At 37.8% G+C, this 13,801-nt stretch overlaps 1 protein-coding gene across 8 annotated transcripts in view; it reads left to right on the top strand.

Annotated features, from left to right (window-relative positions):
* RPGR (retinitis pigmentosa GTPase regulator) overlaps positions 1 to 12,064 on the top strand; it is a 58,653-nt gene extending 46,589 nt beyond the window's left edge. For all 8 annotated transcript variants that reach the window (XM_054544459.2, XM_054544460.2, XM_054544463.2 and 5 more), the window contains 4 exons: positions 4,439 to 4,624; positions 6,051 to 6,108; positions 7,744 to 7,835; positions 11,395 to 12,064. In XM_054544459.2, the coding sequence (XP_054400434.1) occupies positions 4,439 to 4,624; positions 6,051 to 6,108; positions 7,744 to 7,835; positions 11,395 to 11,601 (543 nt within the window). In that variant the 3' untranslated portion in view covers positions 11,602 to 12,064. The remainder of the gene's footprint in view (positions 1 to 4,438; positions 4,625 to 6,050; positions 6,109 to 7,743; positions 7,836 to 11,394) is intronic.
* The last annotated feature ends 1,737 nt before the right edge of the window (positions 12,065 to 13,801 follow it).

Here is a 13,801-nt window from a genome sequence, read left to right as displayed (position 1 = left end):
TAGTAAAGAATAAATCTGAAAATGAGAATAAAAATGCTCGCCAGCAAGATACTCTGAACATTTATTTGTGTAGACCTGCCTATCAGAGTCAAAACTGGAATGTATTCAGTGGTGAGAATACAGGATTAGGAATGACATAAGGGAGTGGTGCCTAGAAAGAAGGAAGAGTTTAAGAGATTATAAAGTAGTATTATCACCCAAGAATTTGGAGATCACAACTGGCAGCCCATGGGTGCAATCTGGCCTGCAGACTTATTTTGTTTGGTGCAGTTATTATTATTATTTTTAATCATATTGGTTGCCAACATTGAAATGTCAGGAGATTTTACATTTAAAAAATGTTTCTCAGCCAGGCATGGTGGCTCACACCTGTAATCCCAGAACTTTGGGAGGCTGAGGCCGGAGGATTGCTTGAGGCCAGGAGTTCAAGACCAGCCTGGGCAAGATGATAAAAACCTGTCTCTATAAAAAAATTGAAAGATTAGTTAGGCATGGTGGCGTGCGCCCTGTAGTCCCAGCTACTCAGGAGGCTGAGGTGGGAAGATCGCTTGAGCCCCGAAGGTCAAGGCTGTAGTGAGCTGTGATTGTGCCACTGCACTCTAGCTTGAGTGACAGAGTGAGGCCCTGTCTCAAATAATAATAATGTTTCTTGGACTTTTGGAAAGCCTGGGTCTGGGAGCATCACACTCTGTGGCAACATTGACCTGAAGCTGAGCTGAGGCTGGCACCCCTCTCCCCAGTTCCCATGTCTCCTTCCCTCACTGGCCTAGATGCTAGGCTCCTGGCTCACAATAAAAGGATGTATAGAGGACACAAAAATAAGTGGACGTTTTAAATGAACTACTTTCCAGTGATAAGATCTGGGACATTATGGGAAAAAAATGTCCAAACTTACTGTTTTTCGACAGTCCTCAATGCACACTAAGAATTCTATCTTACTTGTTGTGGAGGGGCCTCTACAAAATTATTTATACTTATATGCAAATATATAGTATTTGCTCATATGTTATTTTTCTCTGTAAATAATCTTTTTAATCTTTACACAAACCCTCTGAGGTAGGTATTGCTAATGTTATTTTTCCATTTTACAGGTAGACTATAAAATACATTCACTGGGTACCATGCTCAGGCCATGAGTGATTAGATTAAGGCTTGGAAAGCAGTGCTTAGGGCTTTGTATTTAATGCCCTTCCCACCCCATACTGCTGCTTCCATGATTTTCAGTGTAGTTAAAACATGAACTTATATGTTAACTTTTCCTGTCCTAAAAAAAAAAAAAAAAAAAAAAAAAACTTGAAATTTTGATTTTTCTACCTGATATAACTTAAATACAAAGTTTTATGCTATATTAACCTATCTGGGAAACATTTTCTACCCTATATGACATTGAAGCATGTCAGAAATTCTGAATTATAGCACAAAATTTTATACTTTATAGTTCTGGTTTGTTTTATTACTTTTAAAAAACTATAATACCCACAGACAAAAGTGCCTATCTCATACATGTGTCGCTCAATATATTTTTCACAAAGTGAATACACCCATCACAAACTGATCAGCATCCAAATCAAGGAAAAACACAGTACCAGCTCCCTCAGAAGCTTCACTTTAACCCCTTTCAGTCATTTCCCACTCCCAGCCTCACCCCCCAGCCCCCATCCCAGCAATCTCTCCTTCTTAAAGCATGCAATGTAATTGTGTTCTTAAGTAAACGGAAACCTCAGTAGGAACCTTTGCTCTCTTGATCTGTTCCTTAAGAAATATGAAAAGTGTTGCCTTGGGCCAGACCAGAGTCTGCACCTGACTGTGCCATGCCTGACCAATGAAACAAAGGGTCCTTTTGTGAGAGGTCAGGCCCATTCACTTCTTTACCGTGATCCTAATGCAAGACACAGACATATACTGACCATTTCAGACTACCTGTTTACATCTTCTTATATGGTTCTAGTGCCAAGAATGTACTTAAACTTTACCCTTTCTTTTTGTAAAATGACAGTATTCTGCCAGTCACTTCCAAATTGTTTCAGTTTAAAAGGTAAGTGCTTTCTGTGACTTCAAGTAGTCGTCCAGATGTGTTTAGAATAATTTTAAATGTGCTTAGTCTGTGAGTGCTATGATGTGATTTCTAGTGAAAATGTCATTTTCTAATAGCTTTCTCAAATTTAGAAAATGATATAGTTCCAAAAGTTCTTCATTGTTATAGATTGCTTAAAGTTAATGAGTAAAATTGTAGTTTTTTATGAGTGCTTTACTTATTTCTAAAATAAGGTAAAACTCCCACGTGTCTTTTTACAATAGCATGATATTATCCTGTGGTTACATGAATACCTCAGTTAACAAGCCCAGTTGGAGTTGACCCAGGTGCTAGGTTAGCCAAGCTTCCCAAGTAATTGAGGATTATGCTGGGAACACAGTTTACTGATCCCTCCCTCTGTGAAAAGAGGGGCATAGTCTGAAATTCCTTGTCTCAGGAGCACTGTTCTTTTTAGTTAACCTTTTATTTATGTATATTTATGCAGACAACTATCAGTCATAAGTCTTAAATCTAGTAATCTTCCCATTCCCTTTCAAAGTGAAGTTGTTTCTGATAATTTTAGCTACCCATAATGTATACGTGGCTAGGCATGATACACAGTATAAGTCACTCAAAAGGGGAAATCAGGCTGGGCATGGTGGCTCACGCCTGTAATCCTAGCACTTTGGGAGGCCGAGGCGGGAGGATCACCTGAAGTCAGGAGTTTGAGACCAGCCTGGCCAACATGGCGAAACCCCGTCTTTACTAAAAGTACAAAAATTAGCTGGGTGTGGTGGTGGATGCCTGTAATCCCAGCTACTCGGGAGGCTGAGGCAGGAGAGTCGCTTCAACCCGGGAGGTGGAGGTTGCAGTGAGCCAAGATTGTGCCACTGCACTCCAGCCTGGGTGACAGAGTGAGACCCTGTCTCAAACAAAAGCAAAAAACAGTTGGTTGGAATCATGCAGACAAAAACAAAGCTTAAAAGTAAATGATAACTACCTCATGTTAACCCTACCCAGTCTAATCAATCATCATTTGAAATAGCTGTCTGCCCTGGTACCATGTTCCTTTCTCCCACATTCCTCTCTTGCATACCTTGCCTCATGACCTTGGATTAACCTAAATCTAGTTCTTCCTGAGTAACTTCTGAAACTCTTTTTAAAATCTCAAAGCTTTATTTACTTAGGGCTTCCTGTCCTCAGTGGGAATGCTATTAGGCCACGCCTTTGCAATTGGCCTGAGGATGACACTAATAATGTTTACTACTAAGGTGTACTGTATAAACATCCTCTTCCTAGCCTGGACTCTTGCATTTTATATTTTTACCAGAAGAAAGGTGAGTTAAATTTTAGAGGCATTGTTTTCCAACCACCTACTAAAGATTCTGTTGAGTATCAATCAGGCTTTATCCTTAGCCAAACAGCCACTAGAAAGCTGACCATCAAAAGCTAATTACGGTGTTGAAGGGGATATGGTCTGAAGCAAATATTGCCAAGGTGAACTTTGTACAAATGTTATTTGAAGGAGTAAATGGCACTGATAACTGCTTCACATATTTTAGAAGCAGTTATAATAAACTTAATTATAATAAGCTATAAATAAAGTTGTAATTTTAGTGAAGTGTGTAAATGAAAAGTATGGGGGGGAAGTCTAATGAGAAACCTAATATCTTAATGACAATCAGAGTATTTCACCCAAAATTAGAAAGTTAAAAAAAAAAAAAAGAAATCTCAGTGTAGAATAAAGGCTAAAACTAATATTTTCTGCCTATACTTAATAAGCATTCCATGATTTACTATCAGTCTATCAAATCCATAGACAGCCTCTTTTATCGTTTGGATTAGCTGGCCAGTAGCCAGATAGAACAAGTTCTGCCTCTGTTTGGTTTTCCTTCTGCTTTTAATAACCATGAGCAAACCATTTAAACTGTCTATGTTCTTTTATCTTTTTTCCTGGAATGTAAATAATTATACTTATCTTCCTCATGACTATCAGTGAATCGTACTTCTGAAGTGATTCTAAATCCCTATATTTTGGAAAATGAACATAATATATAGATATGATTATGTTATAATGCTACAGTAGACAGAAAGCTTTTTAAACTTTTCTCAAGGTTGAAAGCATTGTGAGACAACCAAGAAAGAGTATTTATTTTTTTTTCCATTGTAACCTTGCCATGGGTGCTAGTAAGAATTTTGGAAATCCTAGTCATTGAAATAAAGTGGCATGCGTAAAATCCTTGTTAATGTAGTAACTTGATATTCAGCATGGACTATGCAGTATTTTATTCTTTGACTTCAATATTTGAATTAATATTTTCATGGTTTTTTTAGATGACACAAATTATTTATGACAGCAATATCAAATCCCTCGTTTTTTAACAAGAAAATCTTACTCTTCTCTGATGGTCAATTTTGTCACAGGATCATGAATTTTCTAAAACTGAGGAACTAAAACTAGAAGATGTGGATGAGGAAATTAATGCTGAAAATCTGGAAAGCAAGAAGAAAACTGTGGGAGATGATGAAAGTGTTCCTACAGATTACCACAGTAAAACAGAAGGAGCAGAAAGAACCAATGATGATAGCTCAGCTGAAACTATTGAAAAGGTATGATGATAGGTGCTTAAATCCTGAGATCCTGGGAGAAAACATATGGGTTCTCTAGTTTCTGCAGAGGACAGATTCCAGTTGCCTTTGGGATCAGAAATACTCCCATGAATACCTTCATTCATGTGCCATAAGAGAAAGGCTTTGGCTTATTTGTGAATTAAGCAAACTTTGTCTCTAGCACACTTTCTAGAATGCTGCTTGGTAGCATTCTGCCTCCCGCATGAGTGGAAGTAGAATGGTATGGGCCAGGATAGTACACCGTTGGGAAATTAACCAAGAAGTTCAGCACTCAGTCCTTGAAATGCTGAAAGTGCAAAGTTAGGAGCCCTGGCACTGGTGGCAGAAATGGGGTGTGTATGTGTACACACACCTGTGTATGTTTACATGTGTGAATGACTGAAAGTTGGTATTTGAAGTTATGATCAGTTCTTCAAAGGTGCAGTCTAGACAAAAGTAGGTGTAGAAGGAATAGGAGAAGATATCGCTAAGGAAGCAAAAATCACCCTGAAAGTGGAGCTAGAGATGCCCAAAACATAATCTCTTCCATTGGCAGTTTTGACTGAGGGTGGCCTTGCTAGGAGATAGTTGGTAGGTTTGAAATCATCTGTTTGCTAACACTACTCTGGATTAACTTCAGAAGTATGGAATTCCGCAACCCAAACTGAATGACGTTGTACTGATTCATCTTTATTTTCAATTTTTGAACCTCTCATGCAGAACACTGAGTTAGTCATACCTTCTAGTATGAAACACTCTCATCATTGGTCTGTGCAAGGCTCTTCTCATGTAAATGTATTCTCTTTTAGCTCCATTCCCCTCCCCCTTTTTCCCTAACATAGACAACTACTGAAACATATTTGTCATTTTATTTGAATGTGTACTTGTGAAACATGTTTTGTGTGCATACATTTTTAATTTACAAATTGGTATTGTGGTAAAGGTCGTTCTTTTCCTTGGTTCCTTCTTTATCCAAGACTCCTTTCTCTCACTAAGAAAAAAAATATTCTAGCAGTTACTGTTTTCTTTCAGAAGGAGAAAATGATTCTGTTTATAGGGAACATTTATGAGTTCAGGTTAGGGTGGTCCTTAAGATTATTTAACATAGAAATCATTAAATACCAATTTGACACTGTAAAATGTTGAGACAAGTTGTATGCCAGTTAGCGTTCATGAATCTTCTTTGAGGAGAATTCTTGAGTCATACAGTTTTTTTAATCACACAATTTTAAGCTAGGAGGACATTTGCAATCAGTCAGCATCTAAGGCCCCTCACTTTACAAGAGCTCAGCAAAGTGAAGTAATTGTCACATGTTTATGTCATTAGCTAGAGGCAGACTCTAGAACCTGCTTAAAGATTCAGACTTAAGTTTTCTAGAACAGCACAAAAATATTTTTTGTTATATTGCTTTGTTATTGTTTATAGAAAGAAAAAGCCAACCTAGAGGAACGGGCCATTTGTGAGTACAATGAAAACCCAAAAGGTATGAGCACGTTTGATAACATACATATATACATACATACACACATATTTATGTGTATATATGCCATAATTGGGTAATTATAAGCTTACATATAAGTTTACATATATGCTATAATTTTTACTGTCACATGATCCTCATAACAAGCTATGAAATAATGTGATACAGACTTATCTGTTCTTATATATAACCATATATAACCACCACAGCTTCTTCACATACAAATATTGCATTATTCATGGCTACTTATATGTCAGTGTTAAGGATTTTTTTTTTTTTTTTTTTTTTTTTTGAGACAGAGTTTCACTCTTGTTGCCCAGGATGGAGTGCAATGGTGCGATCTCAGCTCATTGCAATCTCCACCTCCTGGGTTCAAGTGATTCTCCTGCCTCAGCCTCCTGAGTAGCTGGGATTACAGGCGTGTGCCACTACGCCTGGCTAATTTTTTTATTTTTAGTAGAGATGTGGTTTCGCCATATTGGCCAGGCAAGTCTCGAACTCCTGACCTCAGGTGATCCTCCCGCCTCGGCCTCCCAAAGTGCTGGGATTATAGGCATGAGCCACCACACCTGGCTGGTGTTAAGGAATTTAAGTAGCCTTTTTACTACCTTTTTTCTCTCTATTAAATCGGTATTCTTAAATCAAGCTTTTGCCCCAAATTCCAATTTATATCTCTAGTGCACACTGCCAGACTCCATTGCCCAACCAAGTTGGGACTACTGGGCTGGCCTAAAGCCACAATGGCCACTACCACCACCAGTTATTTACCCCCGAGAGCTCAGATCTGAGTCTCTTACCGTAGATACTGAAGAGAAGTCCTTTCCCAAGCCTACCTATTAGTGTCAGAGAACAGGTGCTGTGGAATAGAGGCGACTGTGATTGCCCTTGAGATCTACATAATCTAGACACAAATCATCTGTGTTTCTGTAGTACGACTCCCACATTGTTTCCACACCATCACATGGCAGTATGCATTTTACTGTGTTCTCATAAAAAAATAACTGTCTGTAATGCTGGATATCTGATCTAAACTTAAGCTGAAGAATGAATAGGTTCCTTAATCCTGTTCCTTTTAACTTCTGCCACAAGAGTAGTAAGTTTTAGAATATTTTAGGCAAGTGTTAAAAAATGTATCACCTCTAAGTATTCTTAACATATAGCCTAAAGCACTACAAAGAAATTAAAGCTTAAAGTAGTTGATAATATAAAATTAAAACAATGCACATGCTTCACAAGTATACTTTAAAGATAATTATTCAGATATAGAACATGTGGATTAATTTCAAACACCAAAAAATAGCATGTCCATTTGAGTACAAAGAATGTAATTATAACTAGGTTAATTTTTAAAGTAATTTGTATTTTACAGAAGTCTTCTCTATCATTGACTATTACCTTTGTAGCTATATTTGGATACTGGTCATCTAAACGTTTACAACTTTGGTGAGGTCATTCTGGGCTTTTCACTTTAACTCAACTTTTCAGGAAATATGCAGTGTAGATATTGTCCACTACTCCAGGGGTGAGCTCTTTTCGTATTACCCCACAACTCAGGGTTCATAGAGTTTCACTGAGAGCATCAGGTCTTGTCTTTTTCCTATTAGTTAAAACTAGTATTTCTGAATGATCCAATTGTAGGATACATGCTTGATGATGCAGATAGCAGTTCATTAGAAATCCTAGAAAATAGTGAAACAACACCAAGCAAAGACATGAAAAAAACAAAGAAGGTAAGTGAAATGAATTGTCTTTTTTGATCCTTTTGAATTCAGTTGTTTCTTTTACTTTTCATATGGCGATCCACATAATTTAACTCTCTTAATATGAGTTTTTATGGCCCCAAAACCTGAAGAATTTCAGGTGATGTCACATATTTTTAATATACTACCTTTCCTTTGGTTAGCATTTGAATGATGATCTTCTTTTCATCCTTTTACTTTAACTTATGTTTTAGATGTGTCTCTTGTAAATGGCCTATACAGCTGGATTTTGTCTTTGACATTTTTAACATGCATACCTAAAATCTAAAGCTCATCAATGTTCCTATCTTTTTCCCAAATAATGCCAGGACTTTAGAAGAATTTTCTTGCCTATCACCTCTGCTTTCTTATTTTAGAAGTTATGGTACCCAGTATTTAAAATTTTTTAACATCACAAATCATATGTTTTTAGTATTTTTTATACTACTTGTTTACTCAGATGTCCCTTCTGGAATTCTTACTCTTCCTGAAGAAATATTTTGGAAGTTCCTATCGCAGATGTCTGTTGACAGTTAAAACTTTTAGTTTCTGTTCACTTGAAAATGTCTTTATTTTACCATAGTTCTTGAATGATAGTGTGGCTCGTTGACAGTTATTTTCTCTTAGTATCTGCTCCCATTATTGCTGTCTATAATTTTGCTTTAGTATAATTGCTGATAACTTTGTATATAACCTGCCATTTCTCTATGGCTGCTTTTTAGATTGTCTTTGATGTGTTTCAGTTCACTATGAGATGCTTAAGTATGGATGTTTTTTTTTTTTTTTGAGATGGAGTTTCGCTCTTGTTGCCCAGGCTGGAGTGCAATGGCGCGATATTGGCTCACCACAATCCTGCCTCCCAGGTTCAAGCGATTCTCCTGCTTCAGCCTCCCAAGTAGCTGAGATTACAGGCATGTGCCACCATGCCTGGCTAATTTTGTACTTTTAGTAGAGACGGGGTTTCTCCATGTTGGTCAGGCTGGTCTCAGACTCCTGACCTCAGGTGATCCGCCTGTCTTGGCCTCCAAAAGTGCTGGGATTACAGGCGTGAGCCACCATGCCCAGCAGGTATGGATTTTTTAATTTTAACTTACTTGGAATTTATTATGACTCTTGAATCTGAGAATTCATGTCATTTGTCAAATTTTTTTAAATTCTCATCCATTATATATTTGAATATTTTCTCTCCCCTCTTTCAAATTCTGATATAAAACTTTTTATTTTATGGGTACATGTCTTTTAATATCACCTTCATGTTTTCTATGTGTAAGTGATATTCTGGGTAATTTCAGGGCCTTCATCAATGTCATAGTTTCTCTTCAGCTGAGACTACTTGGCTATTTAACCTACCTATTTAAAATTTTAATTTCAGTGATAACATCTTTCACATTTTAAGTGAAGTTATAGTTTTGTTCTTTTTCAAATCAATCTGGTCTTTTAAAATCAGTATCTTGTTTTACGCTTACTTTTTTAATTCTAGTCCTGTAATTTAAGCACACTTAGTTTACATTCTGTATTTAGTAATTCCAATGTCATTCTTAGGAGTCTAAATATGTGTGTTGCTTTGGCTGACTTGCTAATGGTGATTTGTTTCCATACGTGTTTTGAAATTTGTATTGTGAGTTCATGTTTCACTGGGACTTTTTTTGTGGAAATCCTTTAAGGCCTCTGTTAGAGTAAGTCTATCTATAGAGAGTTTGCATTAGCTTTTATTAGCTCTGGAGTGACTGAAGGACCACTTTAAGTTCATTTCTCATTTAAGGGTAGACCACAATGTTTGTAGGTAGACTTATATTAAGGGCATAGTACTTAGAAGGTCCTCACATTATGTAGGGGTCTCAGTTCCAGTTCCCCTCATTTTGTGAGATCAAATTGTTTCAAAGTTAAAAGTCTAAGTTATGAGTCAGCAGATGCTATTTCAGTTCTTAATCACCTCTGAGGCTTCCTGTTCCTTCTTTCTTTTTTGGTCTACAAGGATTTCTCTTAGTTTTTGGGGAGATTACCTGTACATTATAAAATTATATTTTTTATACTTAATCAGCATTTCTTGGTATTTTATAGTGGCAGACTTTTTGAAGTTGTGTATTTCTTCACCATAGCAGGAACAGGAGTTCTTCCATTTTAATCCATAGATCCTTTTTCTAGACTCTTACTTTTTGGATTACCACTTTTTACCCTAGTTTCTCCACTCTTTAAAGCTAGAGGTAAGCTATTATTATTAGCACCATTTTTATTTCTGGAAGAGCCAAGTTTTCACCTGGTTTTTGTTTCCTGCTTTTTGTTTTGGCATCTTGTCAAAACCATTATTTGTGTTACCACTCTTCAATAATCCTGTTTTCTTCCTGGCTACATTCTCAAAGGGCCTAAATCAAATGAAACTTTTATCACCTTCATCTCTTCTGCATACATGCCCCGTTGGCCACTCTCTTCTTGATGTATTTTTCTCTCCTGACTTCTGAGCTGCCTAGTTTTCCCAATTTTGCACCTACAAACCTTGGTCCTCAGTTCTAGCTCCTCTTCTGCCTGCTTCTCAGTCTGCTCTTTTTGCCTCTTTTCTTATATTCTGTTTTCTACCTGCCTGGAATCTCTGGGTTATTGGGGCTACTTTCATCTCTCAGCTATTATCTATATTCTACATATCTGCAGCCCCAGCCTCCCCTGAGCAGCAGCTCTGTATATTCGACTGCCTACTCAGACCCACACACAGGGCTCACACAGCCATCATTTGGCAGCACTGACTTTTTTTGGGGGGGAGGGGACAGAGTCTCGCTCTGTCGCCCAGGCTGGAGTGCAGTGGCGCGATCTTGGCTCACTGCAAGCTCCGCCTCCCGGGTTCATGCCATTCTCCTGCCTCAGCCTCCCAAGTAGCTGGGACTACAGGTGCCTGCCACCATGCCCGGCTAATTTTTTTTTTTTTTTTTGTATTTGTAGTAGAGACGGGGTTTCACTGTGTTAGCCAGGACAGTCTCGATATCCTGGCCTCGTGATCCGCCCGCCTTGGCCTCCCAAAGTGCTGGGATTACAGGCATGGGCCACCGCGCCCGGCCAAGCAGCATTAACTTTTTTGCCAGAAGTTCTCATCTACAGGATGGGGAGGTACATCGTCCTTCTTCAGAATGTTACAATAGAAATTCACTGTAGCTGCGATACACTGAGAATCACAGACATGTCCTGAAAATGACCCCTCCTGGATACATTTAAAAGTTACAATAGGTAACTTTAAATAGGTTTTTGTATATTTTTTCTCTTACAACTTAACAAAGTGAAACATTAAATTTGTTCTTTGAAGAAAAAGATAATATAAGACCAAGGTGTTGATGGTGTTAAATGTTAGACCCTGAGAGGTCTTGTTTTAGGGTGGAATCCTGACTGCCTTTTGGTGAAAGGAAAAACTCTAACAGATGCTAAGAATGCACCATAGTACATGTGGTGCCCCATAAAGAGATGACGAAATCATGTTCATACTTGTTGACAGTGATATCCCCTAAATACTGTTAAGTGAATGTTTCACTTATGGAAATGAATATTTGTGTGTGTGATTTTTTCCTAGATTTTTCTGTTCAGAAGGGTCCCCTCAATAAATCAAAAGATTGTCAAGAATAACAATGAGCCGCTCCCAGAGATAAAACCCATAGGAGAGCAGATCATTTTAAAAAGTGATAATAAAGATGCCAGCCAGAACCACGTGAGTCAGAATCATCAGAATATCCCACCAGCAAATACAGAGAGAAGATCAAAATCGTGTACAATACTATAAATATATATTTATGTTTTCACAGTCACGAAGTGTATTGTAATGTATACTTGAAAAATGTTATAACTTATGAAGGAAAGTTTCTGATAGTAGTCTTTTAAAGATATAAGTTAATATGTTTTATTCAGCTTCTATAAGTGTGACCAGTTTTGATATTTATTTATGCTAATATTTTTAACAAGTCGTTTCAAAATATGTGTATCTCAAATTCTCCCTAAAGTGTTGTGGCCTCAACTGTTCAGTGTTGCAATAAAAAATATATTTTTATACGTGGAAAATTGAAATAAGGTATTTCCTAGTTTTTACTAAACAATTTTACTTCTTTATAATTTTATAAGGCAATATTTGCAATCTTATGACACTGTAACAGTTTTTGATGTATTTACAATTTTTACAAAACTGAGGTAAAATTGTTTATAATGAACATATTTTAATAAACTATATCTGGTCAGTTCCACTGTTAAAATTGATAAGTATTAATAAAATTAGGAGGTACTTGGCATTAGCAATTGACAAAATGGGGGCAAAAATAATTTTGAAATATAGAAGTATACAAAATGCATTTACCCCTGAGTAAAGAAAATTTCAATGCAACTGTATAAATGGTACATCTGTGGAAAACTGAGTGCAGAAGTTTCTTTGCTTCCCAGCACTCCTTTCTTTTTTTTGGAGATGGAAGCTCTCTCTGTCGCCCAGGCTAGAGTGCAGTGGCATGATCTCGGCTCACTGCAACCTCTGCCTTCCGGGTTCAAGCGATTCTTCTGCCTCAGCCTCCCGAGTAGCTGGGATTACAGGCACACACCACCACACTCGGCTTATTTTTGTATTTTTAGTAGAAACAAGGTTTCACCATATTGGCCAGGCTGGTGTCAAACTCCTGACCTCGGGATCCGCTTGCCTCGGCCTCCCAAAGTGCTGGGATTACAGGCGTGAGCCACCGTGCCCAGCCCCTACTCCTTTCTTTAGGGAAATGACTTGCCATGAAAACATTGCAGATTATTTGGTATGATCTGGAGTGTTTGACCATTCCACCGATCACCACCATAGGAGAGGTGAACATAGCTAGGCTTGCTCGTTTCAGCTTTCCCTGGCATTGACAGTGGTAACCACATTTGGTTCAGTCACACAGTGCTCTGCCACAAAGAATAGGAAGGATAAAGCTGCTAAGTCTTGTGTCAGTCCATTTTTGTGTTGCTATAAGGAATTTCCTGAGGCTGGGTAATTTATAAAGAAAAGAGGTTTAATTGGCTCATGGTTCTGTAGGCTCTACAGGGAGCTTAGTGGCATCTGCTCAGCTTCTGGTGAGGCTTCAGTTAGCTTTTACTCATGGCAGAAAGCAAAGCGGGAGCAGGCACGTCACATGGTAGGCGAAAGAGGAAGCAAGAAAGAGAGGGCGGAAGTGCCACATTCTTTTAACCAACCAGATGTCACATGAACTCTTGAGTGAGAACTCAGTCATTATGGGAGAGGAAAGCACCCAGGCATTCATGAGGAATCTGCTCCCATGACCTAAATACCTCCCCCCAGGCCCCACCTCCAACTTTGGGGATTACATTTCAAGATGAGATTTAGAGGGAACAAACATCCAAACCCTATCAAGTCTACTCTGATAGAAACATTGTTTGCTTATGCTCTCAGGTACTACTTATTCAACAAAGCAAACTATCTTCATTTTCCCCATTCTAGCTTGTAAATAGAACACTTCATTCTTCAGTCACAGTGACCATTGCCCCATTTAAATAAAGAAAAAGAAACTTCATCTTTGCATTTCGTGCACAGGGGTTGTAAGGATGTTAGTTCAGAATAGATGTGATTTTGAAATCTTAAAAAATAGTCTTCTGTGTAAATGTTACATTTAGTAGAATTTTAATTTTATTAAAGGTAAATATAATAAAAAGTGGCTGTTGCAATGATAGTACAGTATAGCAAAAATACTAAAATATAAACTATAGGAGTCAAGTGGAAGTAAAGCTCACAAGTGGTAGTAAGATATACCAGTTATGGTAGGCAGAATTCTAAGATGAACCCCAAGGTTCTCACCTGCTGGTGCCACATGTTCTCAATAATCCCTTCCTCATGAGTGCGGGTTGGACCAGTGAATATGACAGCATGTCACATCTTTGCTTAGGTTACATTATGTGGAAAAGATAAAAGATTTTGCAGATGTAATTAAAATTCCTTGTTAGTTGACTTGAAGTTAAGC

This window comes from Pongo abelii, chromosome X, assembly GCF_028885655.2.
Source record: "Pongo abelii isolate AG06213 chromosome X, NHGRI_mPonAbe1-v2.0_pri, whole genome shotgun sequence".
Lineage (NCBI taxonomy): Eukaryota > Metazoa > Chordata > Mammalia > Primates > Hominidae > Pongo > Pongo abelii.
The sequence above is the reverse complement of the archived record's forward strand: the minus strand, read 5'-3'. Positions and strand labels throughout refer to the sequence as shown.